Source organism: Condylura cristata, unplaced genomic scaffold (assembly GCF_000260355.1).
Source record: "Condylura cristata isolate star-nosed mole 26May11 unplaced genomic scaffold, ConCri1.0 scaffold00001, whole genome shotgun sequence".
NCBI lineage: Eukaryota > Metazoa > Chordata > Mammalia > Eulipotyphla > Talpidae > Condylura > Condylura cristata.
The window spans coordinates 37,913,715-37,935,193 of NW_004567102.1; the positions used below are offsets into that span (position 1 = coordinate 37,913,715).

The 21,479-nt window shown below is 45.9% G+C and overlaps 1 protein-coding gene across 1 annotated transcript in view; it reads right to left on the bottom strand.

The window, feature by feature from the left end:
- Positions 1 to 17,692, bottom strand: part of GABRR2 (gamma-aminobutyric acid (GABA) A receptor, rho 2) — a 23,971-nt gene extending 6,279 nt beyond the window's left edge. The window contains exons 1-6 of the mRNA XM_004673690.2: positions 17,464 to 17,692; positions 12,563 to 12,666; positions 6,498 to 6,565; positions 4,241 to 4,464; positions 3,176 to 3,258; positions 2,844 to 2,984 (exon numbers count right to left, since the gene is read on the bottom strand). Coding sequence (XP_004673747.1) covers positions 2,844 to 2,984; positions 3,176 to 3,258; positions 4,241 to 4,464; positions 6,498 to 6,565; positions 12,563 to 12,666; positions 17,464 to 17,576 — 733 coding nt within the window. The 5' untranslated portion in view covers positions 17,577 to 17,692. The remainder of the gene's footprint in view (positions 1 to 2,843; positions 2,985 to 3,175; positions 3,259 to 4,240; positions 4,465 to 6,497; positions 6,566 to 12,562; positions 12,667 to 17,463) is intronic.
- Positions 17,693 to 21,479: the final 3,787 nt, after the last annotated feature.

Sequence of the window (21,479 nt, forward strand, 5' to 3'; positions counted from 1 at the left end):
TATATATATATAAGCCGATGGCAGTATAGGTGGCTATATATAAGATTAGCAATGAAACTTAAATCCAAATTGAATCTAACTATTATTTGGGGCATAAGGAAACTGAGGCTCCAGAGGTGGGTCCTTGAGCTCATCCTGAGCCATGGAAGCCGTGGAGAGTGTGTCTCCAATGCCCAGAGCAGGGCTCCTCTCCCCCAGTGTCCCTTCACTTGGGCAGCGTCATCAAGGAGCTCCACCTGTGAGTATTGTGGTAAGACCTGGGGATTGGGTAGTGCAGCGAAAAATCTCAACCTTGGTTCCTGCTTGCAAGAATTTCAAGGAATTGAATGCAAGCCCCACAATTAGAGGTGTTTGAGATATAGAACAATATATATCTCTGTAATACATAGCTGGGAACCCCCAGGAGCTTTGCTCTCCAAATCCCTGTCCCATCTCAAAGAAATTCTAGTTTAATCAGCCTGGGATAAGACTCAAAACTGGGTATTTTAAAAATTCTCCAAGTTCACAGCAGCACTATTCACAATCACCAAACTCACCTGTCCATCAACATATGAATGGATTGAAATGTGGTATATTATCCATACAATGGAATACTATTCACCTGACACATGCTACAAATGGATGAACTGTGAAACCATTGTGGTGAAATAGGTCATCACCAAAGTACAGATGCCACGCCGTTACACTAGTTAGTCAAATTCAAAGAGAGAAAGTAGGTTCCCAGAGGTTTGGAAAGAGGGATAGAATAGGGAGCTATTGTTTAGTGGGTAAAATTTTCCATTTGAGTTAATAAACAAGTTCTGAAAATGAGTAGTATTGATGGTTGTGTATATACTGAATGCTGAGTTGTGCGGATAAGTTTTATTTTATGCACATTTTACCATAATAAATATTAGTCAACAGCAACAAAACAGTTCCAAGCAATCTAACATGCTGCCAGAGTCTGGAAACACTGACTTAGAGCAGTGGTTCTCAGCAAGAGTGTCCCCAACCAGTAGCAAGGACATTGAAAGGAATGTGTTAGAATTCTCAGGCCCCACACAGGAATTATTGATAAAAAGCCATGAGGGAGCAAACCCAGCAATCTATGTAGACTATCCCTGGAAGGATTATTAAAACGAATCACCGGCCTTTGCCCCAAGAGTTACCAGTGTTACCAATGCTGCTGGCCCTAAACACCATATTTTGAGAACCACTTTGGCTAAACACATTTGTCTTTGAACTTTGATGTGCACAAAATTTACTTGTTAAATATGTTGGGCTCCACCATCTGAGAATTTCACCCAGTAGCTTCCAGGGAGACCCAAAAATCTGTTCATTCCCTGGCCACTCAGATGCAGATGAACCTTAGGCAGCACAGAGAAAACATGGCTGAGAGGACAGAGGTCATTTGGCAGAAGTGGAAAGTCAGGTCAGAGAAGGGTTGGGTCAATAGGGAAAGGTTGAAACAACAGGGTGAGTCCATACAACCTTACACATGGTTACCATGTAGGCTGCTGGCTTGTTAGAGAGAGGGGGGTGCTTTTAGTGGAGTGGATTAATAATGTTCTTGAAATACAACAGAGAGCACGTATCATTTATTCATTTCATAACCTTTGTCCAACCAGCTCAACTTCACTTTTCTACATAAACTGGCATCCATGAAGCAAATCACACTGTTCTTAGGTTTGCACAAGATCTTTTTAGAAGACCTGAGAGCTGCTTTTATGCAATGAAGAACTATTCCATTATTCTTTCCTTCTGTCTAAGAAAACCAGGGAGAACTATCTTGGAAACATTAGGAGGGAACCAGGAGTTTTGAAAATGGGCCTTGTTCCCAACACAGCACGGGTGGTGAGATCATAGTCCCTACCGGTAGAATGATAAACCTGCTTGTTAGTGCACAGTAAACAATGAGAGCAAAGATCTGTCTTGTCAACACTCCAGAAAGACTGGAATGGGAGACAGAATAAAGAAGCACATGATTCTAACAAACAAGTATCTAAGAGGAGTAGAGTAGTGAGTAAGGCAGATCGCCTGGCCACTTACCAGACAGGCAACATCAGTGAACACAGTAATCCCTTTGAGAATAAATGTGACATTGAGAAATAGAATCTTTGCAGATGTAATCAAGATATTGAGATCATACTGGATTAGGATGGGCCACAACCGGCCAGTGACCAGAGTCCTCTGAGAAGAGGGTGCATAGGCACCCATAGAGAACACTGTGTGACACATGACGACAGAGACAAAGGCTGGAGGTAGTTAAGAGCAAGGAAGGATTCCTCCCTAAAGCTTCCAGAAGGACCGCAGCCTGGAGACTTCTAGCCTCCAGAACTGTGACCAGATAAAATTCTGTTGTTTCAAGCACCAAGTTTGTAGAATTTTGCTATGACAGCCCTAGGAAACAAATATAAGAGTGAGATCAGAGCAGAGCTGACAAGTGGAGCCTCTTGAAATTGTGACCATAGCCCAGATTCCAGGAAGAGTTTGTGCCAACCAATAAAAATGACTCTATAAATCTAAGTACATATAATAAATACTTCCTCAGAATTCTCTCCATCCATATTGTTAAATCTAACAAGTCAGGTTTATGGAACAGCATGTCAAATATGACCCACTTCTGTAAAATTAAAGCAAGATACGTGCAAGAATGTTAGCAAAATTGTGAGAATAATTCCTCCCATGGATGGTGGCAGCAACTCTTTTTCTCTCTGCTTATAAGTGCTGTTTACATTTTATAGGACTATGCATTATTTCAATTAAAAAATTGTTTCATTGGGAAGTGAAAAGGTTAATGCTGAGGAAGAATTCTAATGTGTTTTTTTCCACATTTGACTCAGAGAGTGGCAAAGGTTAGCTACCAGTGCTGCTGTAGAAGGCCAGTCTGGAAGTGGTGTGAAATTTCTGAATCAGAAACTGAGATAGGGAGATCTTCTCATCCGTTTTCAGGGATTCGTCCCCATTCTTCCAGTACAGCATTAGATCCTCATCTGTGTATGCATCTGGGGGAGAGGAAAATAAGTTCATTTGACACCTTTACTGTTAATGCAGGGTGAAGCATCAGGGAATCCCACACTAGCCTAGGAGTAAGTGGGTCTTCACAGTGGGGCAGTACTCAGCCTTGGGGTTAGTTACTAACATGACACAGAGATCTGAGAGGAAATACGACGGAGATCCGTCATGAGGTACTTACAGCTTTCCAGCTCCAAAGAACAGGTCTGGGAGTCCAGGGGAAAGTGGCTGAAGTCCATGTTGCACATGGCAGTGACCGTGATCCTAGACAAACCAAGAGGCAGGTTGGCGCCTGCAGGGAGCAACCGGTTCAGACTCCTGCCCAGAGTAAGAACACAGAACTGACCAGCAGAGCAGCCGCGGTCTCCTCACCTCCACTTCAGGCTTAAAAATCCCAGTAGCTAAGTTATAGGTCCTTAACTTTTCAAGCTTTGTCTTCTATAGATATTGCTGATGCTCCGCCTGGATCCCAGCTACTGAAGGTGTTGGCTGCTAATGGCTCTGCATCCTTCTCTGGGTTTGCTCCCGGCCCGCAGGCTGCTACTGCAGAGATTCTCCCTCCCCAAACCCTAGCCACAGTTAGGATCTAATTCTGGCAAACTGTACAGAGGCCAGGAAGATGTAGAATGAGAGATCACTCAGGTCAGCTAGAAGCCAATGGCAACAGCACCCAATAAAGAGTAGAATCATAGGCTCCCAGAAATTATGTAGAAAGTCATTGTTTCTGGGCCCTTCCTGGTGGCGCACCAGGTTAAGGCACAGCACTATGAAGCCATCTGCAGCTGCTTCAGCACGAGTTCCATTCCTGGCCCTGGAGGTGACCCACATGGCACCACAGACCTCTCCTGAGCTGCCCGCTGCTCCCCTCAGCAGTGTACTTCATAAATCTACCTGTTCTGCTCCCCACTCTGTCTCTGGTGAATTCTCATCCCCTGTACTGCACCTCTGGCCTGTACCCCAGCTCTGTATGCATAAATAAATAAATCTTTTTAAAAAACAATAAAGTGGTTGTTTCCTTCCACTCGCTCAGGCTGTATTAGTCTCCTAGCCCAAGATCTCCCCATGACAGAGAAGTCACTCCCTCTATGGTGGTCGTTTCATCTTTGGATTTATAATTGTAACTGAGTTTCTATAGTCCCCTGTAGCCCATAGACCCACCACAGTGACAGACTCTTCAGGGTCAAGAGGAATGGCTACACGTTAGAGTGGCACTGGACCAAGAAACCATGACCCCTGGGGCAGTCACCTCATGCTGTACAGCACATGCCCATCTGGAAACACCCTCAGCATGATGTTCTCAGTGGTGGTGTCGTGAATGAATGACCTTTTAGAATGGACAAAGAAGACATCAGGCACCCAGATCTTCTTTACCAGCCGGCCATCAAAGGTCATGCTCTTGTTGCTGGTGCTGCGGAAGGCCAACCGCTCGTCCTTCCAGTAATGCCTCAAGTACAGGGTCATGGTGAAGTCCTGTGGGCACCAGGGAGGCAACCAGGTAGAAAAGGCTTAGAAAGCTTCCCAATAATCAGCCCCTCATTCGCCTTGGTAAAGGAAACCTCAGCCTCAACCTCAGGGGTGAGAAGTAGCAGTTCTTGGTGGGGCTTGGGGGACAGAGAGGAGAGAAGTGTCAGTGCTGCAGCCCCAAGGGACAGTGACCAAGATGACGGTGCTGCAGCGACAGAAAAAAGACCAGCTCTTCCGTGCATCATGAGGCTGGAGCCCAAGAGACGGAGCAGCGGATCCTGAGACCCTTACAAAGGAAAACTGCGCGGCCTGACGTGGGGGTCAACAGCACAGAGTTCCCCAAGCCGTGTTCTCGCTCCCCGAGACCTTGTACACAAGGCTGCCTTTGTCCCAGCTAGCCATTCATTTTCAGCTTAGTGAACATTCCCTGAAACTGGGGCAGAAGCTCAGAAGCCAAACTGTCCCAGACAGCTCTCGATGGGTAGTAGCTGATACTCTTTCCTCAAACTTTATTACCAACAAACTAGACCCATGGCTCTCAGAGGTGGGAGGTACATAGACGGTCATTGTCTTCCTCAACTTATTCTGGCCCAACCAGTCCCCTAACCCAAGCTCAGGATTCCACTGACAGGCAAGTGCTCCCAGCAAGAAGAAAGAGGGCTGATTAATTTCCTCATCTCTGGTTCTGGTTGGCATGAGATATTAAAACAGCCCAGGCTCTGACTTCTGGGTGGCACTGCCCCCGTGGGAGTTACCCCATACTAAACCCGCTCTCTATTTGCCCCTTGCAACCTTTTGCCAAAGTGCCAAGTTAAATTTGTTAAGACTTCAGGGGCCCTCCCTGGTGGCGCAATGGGTTAAAGCGTTGCATTGTGAAGCTGGCCTGACCACCTCTGACAGCTGCCGGTCCTGGAGCTGACCCACAGGGTACAGCAGACCTCTCCTGTCTCGCCCGCTGCTCCCCTCAGCAATGTACTTTGGCAATCTACCTATTCTACCCCCACTCTGTCTCTGGTGAAGCCTCTCACCACCCCTGCACCTCTGGCCTGTACCTACTTTTGTATGCATAAATAAATTAATTTAAAAAAAAAAGACTTTAGAAGGTAGAATTGTGCTCTGCCCACTGCTGGCTTTCCAGGCCCTACGTCAGTGCCTGGCGAGGTTCATTAACAGGCATTCAGTAAATGTTTGTAGGATGGAAAATTGAAGGGAAGAATGGAATGAGGGGATGGGCAGCTGCATCGCGACTATAATTGCAGCCTGAGAAATTGCAGCCTATTAAAAAGTGTCTCCTCGCCTGTATAGTTAATGCTAACCTCAGGTTGGCCCCTATATCATCCCCAGAGTTAAGACACAAGGGCAAATAATAAATGTCCAGAAGTCTCTTCTGGGAGCAAGTGGAAGGATGGAAAGAGCCATGGTGACCATGGACTCAGCACAGTGCCTGCTCTGACCCCCACACCCCCAGCTGTCCTGAGGGGACTCACCCACGCCCACCTACCACCCTTCAGCCATCTCTCCCCCAACTTTTGCTATGCTCTTTAGCTGGCAAACTTGCTGTTTCCTCTGACTCAGGGGCCTCAGACAGCTGGGTTCTGCCCTTCCCTGCAGCTGTCTCCTAACCCTTCCTGTGTGGACTAAAATGCTTCTTGGAAGAGCCTTCCCTCACTGATTCTGGTGGACACTGCCCAGGCATGTGCAAGGGTGCCATGATCTCAGCAGCTACTGGAGATCAAAGAATGGCAGGAGTTAATCTGAAAATGTCCATCTCCTGTGCTCCTACAAGTGCGGTCATCTGTCCACTCACATCACTGCGGAGTGTGTTCAGAATGCAAAGTGCTGAGTTGGGAGGTCTGCAGCAGAGCAGGAATCTGCATTTAACCAGCTCCCCAAGTATTTTTACCTCTGAAGCTTGAGAATCCTGTACAGGCTTCGCTGCACCTGAGCCAATGTCCAAGCACCCTCCAGCTCAGGCTGCCCACCAGAACCTTTGCCATGCAGCCCCAGCTCAGAGGCTGCTCACCAAGGAAGTTACGTACCATGTCCACCTCTGAGATGCTGTCCAGACTCTCCACTTGTACATCCACACCCACTGGGATGGCAGGGCCTGCGAAAGAGCAAAGAAAGCTGGTGAAGGAACATTTCTTCCGGCACGGCCTGAATGACGGCCCTCACCCCCTCCTGAGGGGAAGTCTGACCGGAGCTGAGCAGGGTGCAGCAGTGGCTTGAATTCTGTGAAGGTTTCTTGCTATTTCCTGACATGGTGGGTGCCTGAACTTTGTCCATGGAGACGGACTGTGTCTACCGTTTGGACCTTTCCTGGGCCAAGATGGATCTGTGCTTGTTGGATGTAACGATTAACTACTGCTTCGTACAGCCCGGCAGAGGTAATAACATTGCTCTAGCGCTTAGTGGACACTTGGTCATCTGTCCCTTTGTGGCATCTAAAAAGGACAGAATGAAGCCTAAGAACTCTGGCTGCCATTAGAGCACTTGCAAGCCCAGGGCTGGATTTATTTATCATTCAAACTGTATTTAGAGGGCACCCACAAAATATAGCTGGTGTTCTGCCCGCTGAAACCTCTAACCTGGTGTGAGACAAAAATCTCTGCAGGGAGATAGCAGTTAAAGACAACATGTGCAGGATTTGGATATCTTTTCAGTACAGATCAGATAAGAATTATGAGAACAAATAGCACAGGAACTTGGCACCCACTTTTCATCTGGCTGCCGGGAAGATTTCTAAAACCACGTCTTCCTGTGACTTCCTGTTCCATTTCTTGAGCTGGGTGATGGCCACAGATCTATTCAGGCCTTTTAGTGACCTCAGCACTTATAATTTGTGCATATGTCTGTGTGTGTTATGCTTCCATAAATGTTTAAAGTTGTTTTAATATTAAAAGAAAAGAAACCCTAGAATGAGGAAAACCAAAAACATGTGTCTGACAAGCATATTAATGAAAGCCTTTACTCTCACAAACAATGCTGCTGAGAGAGTAGAGTGGCAGCTGGCTGGGCCTGGGGGAGAGACACTGTCATGAGGCCAGCCCCACTGCACCTGCGTCCTCCAAGCCCTGGCAGGAAGTACAGGATCAGGGCAGCTGAGCCATACTGGCCTGAACCCAGAGAACCTTTGGCAGAGGGGCTGGGTCATAGGGTAGAAGGAGGATTGGAAGGAACTGAGACTTTGACAGTCACAGAGAAGAAAGATTAGACAGAGATACTGATGTGGAATAGGAACTTGAAGGCTCAATTCTCATTTCCAGCCTAAATTTGAGGGCCAGTGTTCCTTCAAGAAGTTAGCCCAGGGCATTGGGCATTGGGTGGACTCACCAACTCCCCCAAACATCCCCTGTAGACTTATTTGCAGTCCCACCATTAAGGATTTGGGCTTTGTTTTTTTTTCTATTTTGACTGGACCCAATAGAATGGAAACATTTTTTTTGTTACTAGTGGGATTTAGTCAAATTTTTCTGTTTTCTTAAAGGTGAAAGTAAATGACTTTGATGCTTTATATTTAATTTTCCCCATCTCAGATAAAACGGTATAAGTTGATCTTTTCACTTTCCTGTGTTCCTCTAATGATGGTAGTTTAGGGCCCATGGAAAAAACCTGCATGAACAGCCCGCCACATTATCCTCTCATTCCAGGCTCCAGGAGTGTGGTAAGGACGTCCTCTCATCAGGGTCAACTAGCCTACATTTCTCTCCCTAGCCCTTGCAACACCAGAGAGGGTCCACCTGCAGCCTGGCCAGGCCTCTCCCAGTACCCAGGCTCCTGAGTGGTCTACATGCTCCCAACAGTACCAGGGCAGGGGGAGGCGGGCTGCTTAATATCCCGTCCTCTGGACCTCTATAGCCTGAGGTGTTAAACAGCTCATTCTCTGAGGGCTGTCCCTCCTGGACAGTGTGCTGAACTCAACTCACTGTTCCCCCCCTGCCCTTCTCTAAAGTGCCAAGTAACTACTAGACGCATTCATTCCAGGAGCCAAGGGGAGAAACAATATAGACACCACCCTTTTGACCCCACTTTGCAGCGGCCTGGTTTTCAGATAATGTGCACAGTGTTTGAGCAGGAGCTGGTTTTGGTGAAGGACAGTTCCCAGATAAAATATATCAGCTTGCTGAGAAGCTGTTAGTGTGTCTGCTCTCAGGTGCCGTCTTGCTTGGCACAGCTCCAGCCGCCCTTCTAGGAGAAATTTGATAATGCCTGTGAGGATGGCATCAGTGTTCTGGAGAACTGACCACATGGGCGTGTAGGCCATGTTCTCAGGGGACCCAGGTTGTTGGATGTAAGAAATCTGTGTGTGTGGAAGGCTTCCGGAGCTGCAGTCCGAGGAGCTCACGCCGCTGTTTCCCAGGTTTGAGAGCAACAGGGTTGACCTTTGCCCTTGACCTGTCCTACCAGAAGGCTCTATTTTGTGATCCCTTCCAACTGGCTTTGGAAGAAATTCATCTAAATGACTAAATTTTATGTTTTGAGTGGCCTGAATCCATGGAACGAATAGAGTGTGATCAGACTAGGGGTTTGGATGCTGTGGGTTGAGGGGGTGAATATGTATTTGTTAGTGGTAAGTGGGAATGGAACTTCGGTGGTGGATTTGTCTGGTGTATACATATATTGCGGTGTGAAACTATGGTCCTGAAATCTATGTAGTATTGTCAGTCCATGCTAACTGGACAAAGTGCTGCAGATTTTTCTGCTTCAAGAGACGGATCTAGCAAAGGGGAGAGAGGCGTCTAGTGGAAGATTACTGGGGCTTTAATGGTGGGTGTGGCAAAATAACACACAACTGTGGAGGTGTAAACCGATATCTCATGACGTGCCCTGTGACACAAATCAACATTACCTCAATAAATATAACTTAAACAAGTAATTGTGTGGTTTAAGCAGCCAGGCTCTGGTGTTTTGTTAAAGCAACTCAAAGCCAGTGCCTTTCACCCTGCCTCAACATGGTTGGAAACGGGTCAGAGTTTCCCAGACACGGCGTCCCTGCTGGACTTCTCTCCCAGGGGTGGCCCTGGCTCACCAGACAGGTCAGGGTGTTGCTGAAACAGGTGAGTTGGCATATGGCTGCATTTCCTCCAGGGCACTTCTCTTCCCCTGAGGGCCTGTTGCAGAATCTGAGTTCACTGGAAATATTAGTCGAGACTCTTCCTGTGTTGATAGGTGCCATCAAACACCTCAGTTTCAATACCGGCTTGACTTTCCTCATGCCGAGTGCCCCTGCTAGGCAGGCAGCGAGGGCCACATGGCAGGCGTCAACCTCAGTGTGGGTGGCCAAGCCAGCCTGCATCAGGGCTCAGCCTCGGGTGAGCAGTCCCAGCTCTTGTCAGAGGTGTGAGTCTGGGGTCCACACAGGCCTCTTGAGCCAAGTCCACAGGAGGGGCCCGGAGCCTGCATTTCCACAGGCCCTGTGGTGATGCCAATCCACATTCAAGTGGAGAACCACTGGCTGAAGGAGACTGCAGATTGAGGTTGTACAATGTCCCATGTGCTGGCGGCCGCTTTCCTCTCGATGTCCAGTCCTGCTCTCTCCACTTCCTAGCTGTCCGCCCCTCTCGCACTGCACTTGCGTGTGAGTCCAGGAGACTTTCCCTGGGCCTCAGCCTTCCCTTCTTCTCTGGTGGCCATGCCTTCTGTGTTGAGACCCCCTCTGCAGTCTATGTGCCATGGCTCATCCCTGACCTCTCCTCTCCTCCTCAGTTCCCTCCCCCTTCCCCTGACACTCACCTCCTACAACAACCCCAGGTCACTCCTCAAAGCTGACTGTGACTCTCATGATCCCGACCCAAACTCTGATTTAAGTCCTAACTGCCTAATGGTCGTTAAAGTTGGAAGAGGTCTCCACGGGACGCTACCCAATTTCTTCACCTAATATCCCAATGACTTGGGCAATTGGAGCCAAACTTTCCGCTGCCCAGCATCCTGTCCTCCATGAGGTGACCTGTGCTTGGGTGGGATGAGGTAAAGAAAGAAGTGATGTGTCCCTGGGGTTGCAGGGCTTGAGATGGATACCAAGAAGAGAAGATTTATTTTAGGGGTAGAGTAGGGTGGTGGCAAATGGGGCTTGTGCTCCAGAAAGGAAGAGCCAAGGGAGCTGAGGGAGAGCAAAGGGGTCTTCTCTGGGAGGGGGGCTCTGAAGGATCCCCAGAACACCAGCTGTCTCCTTAGATTTAGTTCCCTTGAGCCATTCATTTCTCCAAATGGAGGAGGAAGTCTCCTCCCCTCATCGCAAATGCCCAGCCAAACAGGGTGACTTCAAAGCAAGGTGGACAAGGCCCAGAAACTTGTCAGCAGCTTCTGGTGAGGAACTAGAATGGGTTCTGAAGAAGCGCCCAGAAAGCTGAGGCAAAAGGAGCAAAATCAAAGCAAGCACACATCAAGACAAAGGCTGCCATCGTCAGCCTCCCCTTGTGTCTCTCACACAAGACTCTTCAAGCAGTTCTGCATGTCTCTTCTCCACACGGCTCCTCCCAGTCCCCCAAGTCTCTGGCGCAAGTCCAAAGCAGAGAAGTAAGGCAGCTCTCTTCTCCATGAACCTCCCCTACTCCCCAGCCCCCCTGCTTTCAGCACTATGCAGCCTCATCTGCCGCTCAGTTCTGGCCATGGGAGCCCGGAGCACGGCGCCGCCCCTAAAGCTGGCCTTGAGGGACACGTGGGTAGTGTGACAAGAAAGGGACCTGGCCGGAGGAAAGGGAGGGTCTGACTCAGTCGCGGTGGCTGGGTCAGTCAGTTTACTTCTGTCTCAGTTTTCCCATGTGGGCATAACAGTATCTACCTCATGGAGTTGTTGTGAGAACTAAAACCACATGTGGAGGACTTGACTACAGCAGTAGTGACAAAGAAAAAGCACTATGAAAATATCAATGGCCATTAATGTCCTTGTCCGTTATTACTGCTCTAGTTGTTTCGCTGGCCTCTGTATCTTAGCTGATACTGTGCACCAAAAGCCAAGAGGGAACATCCTGTTTGCTTGTACCTCTAGAGTAAGCACAGCTATCTTATAGCACCTATTCAGGAAGACTTTATTCTTTCCCTACCAGAATTACCTATGACATGTCCCCCAGAGAGCCAGCTTTCTCAGAAACACAGGCACCCCTGACCCTGGCTGACTCGCAGGACTTCAATCTGTTCTACTTTTCCCCTTGTACTCAGCAGGTCTCAATGCTCAGGGATTTAATGGCAGGCTTTGCTTTTTTTTTTTTTTAAATGGAAAGGCCTCTGAAATAAATTAATGTTTTAATCCCATAACAGTTACAGAGAGGAATGACTGGAACTGGGTTTTCCTAAGGGGAACCAGTATGTGCCAAGGGCTTTGCATGCATTAAGCTCCTTTAATCCCAACAGCCTCGGAGGGAGGGCACCCCATTTCACAAACCAGCAGGCGGAGGCTTATGGGGTTTAGTCAATTTCCTGCAGGTCCTCCCTACTCCTTCCTGAGGCCCAGGAGGATGTTGGGACCAAAGAAAGAGTCCTGAGCAGAGAAATAATGACGAAGGGCAGCACCCTCACCAGAGCCTGTCTAGGCCAGGCCCACAGGCTGGCTGGCTCCAAGCCCATTTCCTTACATACACGAGGGGTGCGTAGACTTCTTATCTCATGCATTTCCTCACCCCACTGTACCTGGTCGGTGCAAACAGTTGGCTCCCCTCCCAGCTGTCCTGTGGCATCTCTCCACTGCTGCCAGGGACATTGGCAGGCCTCACCATCCTTCAATGACCCAAAGCAGCAAAGTTCCTTTGGGGTCAAATCTGTGAGTGGGCTTTGTAATCAGCTCAACTGTGGTTGCGGCACTGGCAAGGCCCCTTAGATTGAACTTCCCAGCTAAGCCTGGGGCTCTCTCGGTTGGCTCTTCTATTATTTTTTAGGGAAGTTGGCAGGTCTCCTTCAGGCATATAAACAACTTAATCGCCCTGTTCAGTCACAGCCCATTCCAGTCATTTCCTTCCAGCTCTTTTCTCCTCCCAGAAAATTAGTGACTGTGGAAGAGAAGCCAAGCTGGGTTTGTCTGAGTGAGGGAGGGCTGTGGCCTGAGAGAGAACGGACAGAGCAGGCTGCCCTGTGGACAAGGCCCCACCCTGAGGGTGAGTCCCACTCCTACCTCCAAAGGCAGGCCTCATGGTGAAGTCATGGTCATCCACTCTGAGAAGAGGCTGAAGCTTTCTTTTTTGGATTTTGGTCACATCGAAGTTCTTATATAGGTGACTGCAAAGATAAGCAAGAGGTATTTTTTCACGACTAGAGAGAGATTTCGGGAGATTATTCCCAGTAGGCTGTATCTATTAGTATCTTCTCTGCTCTCTCTTCTCCACCAAGGTGACATCGACAATGTCATAAAAAGAAGGGGAGAGACATTTTAGATTAAAAGAGGCTTCATGGACATCTCAACCAAATGTGTGGTCCTGAATTATATTTTGTTTTGAGCAAAGAGATATTTTGGACAAATAGAGAAAAATTGCACGTGGACTGATTATTGTGTATTACAATATTCATGTTAAATTAGTGTTACCAAACGTTTCAATATAAGAAAATGGGTTTCATGTAGAAAAATCTCCTTAACGACTACTTACCCTGAAGTTAATTACTTTAAGGATAAAACGGTTTTCTTATCTATAATTTACTTTAAAATGCTTCAGCATAAGTAAAGCAAGAATGAAAGAAGTATGGGGGGGACCCTCCCTGGTGGTGCAATGGGTTAAAAGTACAGCACAATGAGGCTATCCACAGCCACTGCAGCATGAGTTTAATCCCCAGCCCTGAGGTGACCACATGGCACAGCAGACCTTTCCTGACCCGCCCACTGCTCCCCTCATCAGTGTACTTGATCAATCTGCCTGTTCTGCTCTCCACTCTGTCTCTGGTGAATCCTCTCACCATCCCTGCACCTCTGGCCTGCACCCCAATTCTGTTGCATAAATAAATAAATCTTAAAAAAAAAAAAAGAAGTATGGGAAAGTGTTAATGATTACTAAATATTGGTGATGGCTATGGGGTGTTCATTATATTATTTTCTCAGTTTTCAGTTTGCTTAAAATATTTTATTTAAAGGAAAAATCTTTGAAAAAAAGAAAAGAAATGTATCTTAATTCAAAGGCTGTGGAAAACACTATAGGGTGTTAGGCAATTTGAGGAAAAAGTCATAATCAGATTTACTTTCAGGCAAGCTGAGCGGAGCTGCACACTCCCAGGGGAAAGTCCAGTGTGACCTGGGCCATGGGCCCTGGGGTCCTGTTGCTGCTCCTCCACGCACTTCACTCTCTCCAGCCTCTTCCCTGGAGCAGCTCTCTCACAGACACCCCAGTGAAGACCCCAGGAACTCAGGAGAAGAGCTTAGCCTAAGTTCTTAGCGGGATCCCACACCTTACATTGTGAGCCCAGCCAGTTCACTGTCCCTCTGCCACATGGGAACAAATCCCTCCTGGTCAGCAGTTTCCACGTCCACTTAGAGGGGAGATTAGAGGAGTGGAAAGCTCCAAATGCCAGCACCCTGGCAAGACAGAGGAGATTGAAATCCCAATGCCATTAATGAAGGCCCAGAGTTCATTTTTAAGGGACCACTAATCCTGGGCCGTGTGTTAGTTGAGTGGGCTGGATACCCTTGCCTCATCTCTCCACATCAGTGCTTTGGCCCTCTGACTCAGACTCTAGGATCTGGATTCGAAAAGCGTTTGCCAGCAACCTTCATAGGAGCCCAAAGCCAGGCTTAAGAGAAGGGATGAGAGAAGAAAGGTGAGTCTGTGTCTTTTAGAGGCAGGCTACTGTCGTAACATGGAGACATATTTAGTACAACATCAGTAGCAATGACCATGCCTTGTGAGTGCCCCTCTTCACTGCCGTCACCCCACCAACCCACTGGAGAGGGTCTTACCCCCCCCCTTTTCAGTTGGAGAAATGAGGTTTGGAAAGATCAGGAAAACGAGCCCTGTGACAGGCAGCCACAGCAGTGGGCCCTGAATCTCCCCTGACTTCCAACTTTATTTCCTCTCAGTCCTCAATTCCCTCTGGGGAGGGTGAGAGTCTCAGGCGTAACAGGGCAGGACAGGGAAGCTGGCATAAGGTGGAGCACAATGAGCCATGATGCAGAACGAAGCAAAGGACAGCCAAGGGCGGACGGCACCCAGGTGCAGAACCTGGGAAGGAAGCTTGAAGGAGGTGCAGGCACCACCACCAGGAGGGGCAGAGCCAGACACCAGGCCCAGAACTCAGTTACAGAAATCTGGGAGGCTTGGAGGAGGAAGAGAAAAAAACAATTAAGAGAAACCTGGCTCACCTTTCAGGCAGCAATCCAATAGGCGGGGACATAACGGATCAGAGCGCCAGAAGCAGTCTTTGTCAAAGCAGCTGCCAGTCAAAACAGCTGTTTCATAGGGACGCCTTTGCCAGGGTCACTCGGAAATATTTCCAGGTTAGAAGAGGCCTAGTAGCCTCTAGTGTGAGTCTATGTGTGTGTGGGGGAACTTGTGTGTAACTCTAAGACAGTAGGGGTGTGTGTGTGTGATATGTGTACGACTGTGTATGTGGAGACCATGTATGTGGTGTGTAAGTACGTGAACATGACTATGAACATGACTGCGACTGTGTGTGTAACAGTGTGTGCCCTATGTGTACCCCATGACTGCATGGGTGCATGTGTTTGTGTGACCAGGACCTCTGTGAAAAAGAGCTCGCCTGCAGGGACACGGTCCTCTAAAAGCCAAGTGTGGGGGGGGAGGGGAGAGGTCGGCTCATTTATTCTTATGTATTCATGAAGCTTTTCAGACAGAAGTAGCTCTGAGCAGCTGACCACGCAGCCTGTTTTAGTGAATGCCAAAAGGCCTAGAACCACATTCCCTGATGCGAAATTTTCTCTTTTCCCCAGCTTCTGTTCAATGATTATTTTATATTCTTTAAAAGTATATGTGCATTTTTTCATGCACGGGACTGTAGTGGTGGCACAGGGGTGATTTGGTGATGGGAAACCCGCGGGGATTACAATCGAGATGGAAAAAAAAAATGTGCAAAATGATGTAAAAATAAACTTTGTAATAACAAAAAAAAAGTATATGTGCATTTTTTCATCTACTTTGACATCTCATGGGTTCAGATTCAGCAGGTGCACAGGTATATGCAAGTGCCCAGAATGAGGCTATGGGCCCTCTGAGTGCCAGAGAAGTTATGACAGTTTCAGGCACCATTCTTGCCCCTGGCTGAGTATGGCAGGAGCCTTCTATTCGTTGTGTTGAGTCACTAGCAAGCTGTGTCAATTACCCCGGCTTTTGACAACATTTTGGTCTCTATAAAGTGAGACAGTGTTTTCCAGTCTGTGCCTGTAGAATATGAACCCCACAAGATAGTCCATGTGTAGTTTGTTTCTGAAATACCATAATTTATCCCCTTCTTCAAGACTCACAACGCTACTTTCATAATAAATGTTCTGGAAATTCTTCTATAAAGATATATGTTTAAAGTGGTATTGACATGTATCTCCAGAATATAAATTACAACAACAAATACACATACTGGCAAGCACAGCAAAAACAATTCATAGACTTTGTGAAAAAATATGCTGGCTACCAGTATATACTGGCAGGAAAAGGTAAGGGGAGGACCAGGGCATTGGCACGGGGGTCTGGTGAAAGGGGAGGAAGCATGTCATCAGGAGGAGTAAAAAAGTAACCTCAAGGCTGTACAGACATGTGAACAATTGACAGATTAACATATAAAATAAAATGGTGTAGACCAGGGTGTCCCAAGCTTGGTTGACCCCTGTTGCCCCTTTTCACACAACACCTATACACAATTCACAGAATTAGAATGCACTGGAATTATACTTCTGCACCAAATGACTTGGTGGTCCCTTCTAATTCAGCAGCCTATGATTCTGTCAACATAAGCAGGATGCGTCTTCCAGATGCATCTTTCCATTACCTTGGATGAGTTTTGTGACTAGGCCCTACAGAGAATTTACATCTCATAGAGAGGCAGTCTCCCCAAAGCAGGGACTTATAGCTGGGGTGTTCAAGGTTGAATGGGAATACAGGAAGTAGAGATTACAACTTTCACTTACAGTTTTTATCTAAAAGCAAGGGAGCGTTCAAGCTTCAATATATTTATAATAGAATGTACATGCAATTTGTAAATAAATGTACATAAATTAGAGATATGGTTTCAAAATATTGCTGATATGGATATGATTAAAAATGGAGGCCACAGACCTAGAAAATGTGCTTCAGATAGTAGATTATATTCATAATAATCACCAGTTCACTGGGCACTTGTAGAAAGGAGAATAGACACTTAACATTTCACACATGTTCTGTCTAGCCGCTTGCTCATTTCTTCTTGCTGAACAGTCTCTACATCCACCTCAGGTTGGCACAGCATGCTTTACACGTCAGTTCAAAGCAAACTTATGAAGGAATTTGGGTTTGTAATATCACGATTTTGAATACCAATTCTGGGTATAACCATTATTTCTTAGAACTGTTTCCACTGCATCATGAAGCGGCACTCACTATTGTCTGCACCTGTATTTCTGAGATTTGAAATAGTAAGATGAAACTTACATGACACTGCGAAGTTACTCCCAATCAAATAATTTACAGATATAACTCTAGGTTACATAGGCTAAATTCCTGTCTATCGTTCCTCCTAAAATCTTGAGTGTAAACACTTAGCAGCTCACCTATGTCATCCTGACCAGGCCCCACAGCTGAGAAGAACAAAGATGCTTTAACTCACTACACCGTCAACTCTCTACATCATAATTCTTTGCCCAAACACAGACTGAAAGCAAAGCAAAGGCTCGGCCCTATCTAGTTTTGCTATTATGCCTTGTGACATGATAGAGAACCTGTGCCCAATAAGAGGTGGTTTTCAGTAAGGTGGAGGTGCCAACTACCTCCAACTGGAAAAGGTTCCAATAGGATAGACCCTCTGACCCTCCCGGGAGTTGTCCAGCTGTGCAAGGATGCTGCTGCCACCAGTGACGCCCTCCACCCCGCCCCCCACACACGATTTTACCTGGCCTTGGGCATTTCCAGCTGCCCTGTCCTTCTCCTTGTCTTGGGCTTTCTGCTTTCCACGAAAACAGTCAGGCAGAACAAGAACAAAATGAGTCTTGTAAAATGAAGCATTTTGTGAATGTCTGTGATGCCAAGCTGCCTTCTGGTAACCTGCAGCAGGCCAAATCCTCCAGGGCTTAACCATTGACTCAATCTGCCACCTCGTGATGCTGTTCCCCAGATGGGCTTCCAGGGTACAGCTGACAAGGCTGATGTTCTCAATTCGATATTTGCTACTGATGCTTGTCCCAACCACTGCCTTGCCCCACCCCCTACCTCCATGACAGGAGCAGCAAGGTTTTGCCCTCTCTGCTGCTTAGTGATCTGGACATTAGTCAACAAGTTTGTCCTGTGAAACTCTGGTTCTGCTGAGTTTTAGAACAGCTTTGGCTAAAACTATATAATATATACATACTTTCTTGAACATGCCAGCTTTTTGCTGAAACCATTCATGTGTCTTTGCATAAAGCCAATCTAGCACATCTACCAGGAAGTTAGCTCGGATTCTGAGTGATCTGAAGGGAAGACTTGGTGGACATGAGACAAGCACATAGTGTACAGGAAATGCTGAGTAAACACACAAGTGCCCCTTTTCACAGGGTTGCTTTAGGAGAGTATGTTTGACTATAGCCAAAGATGCTTGCTTTTCTCTCACATACTCATCTTTTGCAGTGAAAACACATCAGTGCATAAAGCACATTTCAAATTGGAGTCAAAGTGTGAAGCAATTTTGATTATGAAAGCTCTTATTATGATCATTAGGTTAACTTTGGTTTTAATCCTAATGTATATAAAAATCATACATTTGACTCCTAGTCTGATACGGGCTATGAACATTCGAAGTGTGAAGATGCGGTTATGTTTAATCTGTTGAACACAATGTTTAAAAAGCAACTTATTTCTTGCCTACTGTGCCCTGGAAATAAAGAGTTTAGACACAAAGAGGAGGATGGATGCCAGGAAGAGGGATAGGCAGAAATGAAACAGAACTGGGGACTTATTATGTAACAAAGAAAGAATCAAAGAATGACAGGACTCACTTTATTTATTTTTTTTTAAGTCAATACTAACTGGGATCAATTGGATCAAGGAAGTTATAAAACAAAAGATGATGAGGTTCCATCCTAAGGGATGGGGAGAGGAATAGAGATAAGAAAAGAGATAGCCAAGTTATTTCTGCAAAATACCCTTGGTGACAGTAGTGTACTAAGTGAGAGAAGTCAACAACAATATGTAGGATATCTGTTTGGGGGCAGGTCTGCAGGTGGTACCTCCATTCACCAATGGGCACTAGGAGTGGATGAGTTTGATGAGATTAATTTTGACTTGTGGACTGTGAGGCACCATGAGACCTGCAGATACCCAAGAGGCAGCAGAAATATGACTATGGAGGAAAGGTCTGAATTAGTGAAATAGATTTGAAGCTGTCATTCGACGGTGGTAGTTTAACCAGAGGAGAGGATGAGGACTTACAGGCCAACAGAGGTCCAAGTTCAAGGAGGGGATCCTGGAGAATCTAAACTACTAAAGATGATCAGGGGCCCTCCCTGATGGAGCAGCGGGTTCAAGCACAGAACTAAGAAGCTAAAGCCACTTCACCATGAGTTCAATCCCCACCCGCCCCAGAGGTGATCCACATGGCGTGGCAGACCTCTCCTGACCTGCCCACTGCTCCCCTCAGCAGTGTTCTTCAGTCGGCCTGTTCTGTTCCCCACTCTGTCTCTGGTGACCCTCCCAATGCCTCTGCACCTCTGGCCTGTATGCATAAATAAATAAATCTTTAACAATAATAATAAAAAGATGATCAGCACAAAAGAACTAGCAAAGAGGCTGACTGAAAACCAAAGGAGAGCTTCAGGGAAGGTAGTCACAGGCAGTGCTAATAAGTGAGGGCAGAAAAGAGGTTACTGGGTCTGGCAGCCAGAATATTGTTCAATTTCAGTTTATCGGAGTTATAGCAGGAAGCCAAGCTGCAATGGATTAAATAGGAACTTGCGAGTAGGAATAATTCAAGATAGGGACCAATTCAGTAATTCTCAAATCTGGTCACTCAAAATTATCAGGCAATTTGTTTAAAAGTACACTCCTGCTGAGGGAAGTGCATGGGACTACAGTGATGGCACACGGGTGACTCGGTGATGGGAAACCCATGGGGATTACAATTGAGATTTTAAAAAAAAAATGTACAAAATGATGTAAAAAAAAAAAAAAAGTACACTCCTGCTTAAAGTTGGGTGGGGAAGACCTTTTCTCCCAAAATTTTTTTTTTAAGATCTCCTTTTGTTTGGGACAGGTTGTGAAAGACTGACTAGACCCCTACCCCTACAGTTGTGCCTAGATTTTGGTTTTCAAGTAATAATTGTTTTGTTGCATTCCAGATATAACTTTAATTTTTTTTTAACTCTTGTTTTCCATATTGCAATAATTGCGATAAGAGGAAACCAGTTGAAGGTAATTTTTTAGTAATATCTTTATTGAAATATTGACATGCTATGACATTATCCCCTTCTAGTGCTTTTTAGTATATTCAGAGTTGTACGACTATCACCACCATCTAATGTTAGAACATTCTCATTTCCCCCCAAAAAAACTCAAACCCACTAGTGGTCACTCCATACTCCCCCTTTCTATCAGTCTTGGCAATCATTAATCTATTTTCTATCTCTATGGATTTGTCTAGTTTGGATATTTACATATGGTAAATAGTCTTACCCTATATATCTGTTTGTGTCATAGTGTTTCCAACAGTCACCCATGTAGCAGTATATATAATTTCATTTCTTTTCATTACAAAGTAATATTCCTTTGCTTAAATATACACTTTTAAATTCATTCATCAATTGATGGGCATTTGAGTTTCTAGGGTTTTTTTGTTGTCACTAACCATAATGCCATGAGTACTCACATGCAAGTTTGAGTTTGTGTGACATGTTTTCATTTTTCCAGAATATATATTTGAAAGTGGAATTGCTGGGTCATGTTAACTTTTTGAAGAATTATCAAACAACTTTTCAAAGTGGCGTTCCCACCAGTTATGTATGAGAATTTCAATTTCTCCACATCCCTATCAACACTTATCTCTTTTATTCTAACATCATAGTGGGTGCAAAGTCTATTTCCCTAATGACTAATGACACTTAGCATCTTTTCATGTTTATTGACCATCTGTGTATCTTGGTACAAATGTCTACACAGATTCTTTGCCATTTTTCATTGAGTTAAAGGTACTTTAAATATTTTGGATGCAAGACCCTTACCAGACACATGATCTGCAAATACTTCCTCTCACTGTGTTGTTTTCATGAAACATAATTTATCTACTTTTTCTTTTGTTGCTTATGCTTTTGATCTCATATCTAAGAAATAACTTCTGACAAAATATATAATTTTTATTATAGCTTATTGTTTCAGATACATTTGAGTTAATTTTTGTATGAGGTATGACACAGTGCTGTATAACATTTGTTTATTCTTCTCAGCACAGAGGATTGGCCCTAGTAGCTCAAGGTCAGAGTTGTGGAAAGGTCTCAGGAGAATTTACTAAGGTCAGATTAGACCAGTGAGCTAGGAACTGTGGCCACATACAACTTCGTATCCTATACTATGAATTTGGCTTTATCTCTCTTTTTTTCCTAGGCATACAAGAGTTGGGGTATAAGCCAGTGGTATGGGCAGTGAGAGGATTCACCTGAGACACAGTGGAGAGCAGAACAGGCAGACTGACTGAAATACACTGCTGAGGGGCACAGTGGGTGGGTCAGGAGAGGTCTGCTGCGCCATGTGGGTCACCTCCCTGGTCAGGGATCAAATTTGTACTGCAGTGGCTGGCAATAGCTGATAGTACTGAGACTTAACCCCATGCACCACCAGGGAGGCCCCTGGCTCTATATTAAAATAGGAACAGATTTGTGTGTTGAAGATGATTTAGGTTACAGTGAGAAGCAGGAAAAGGCAGGAGACATGTTAGAGGTTATT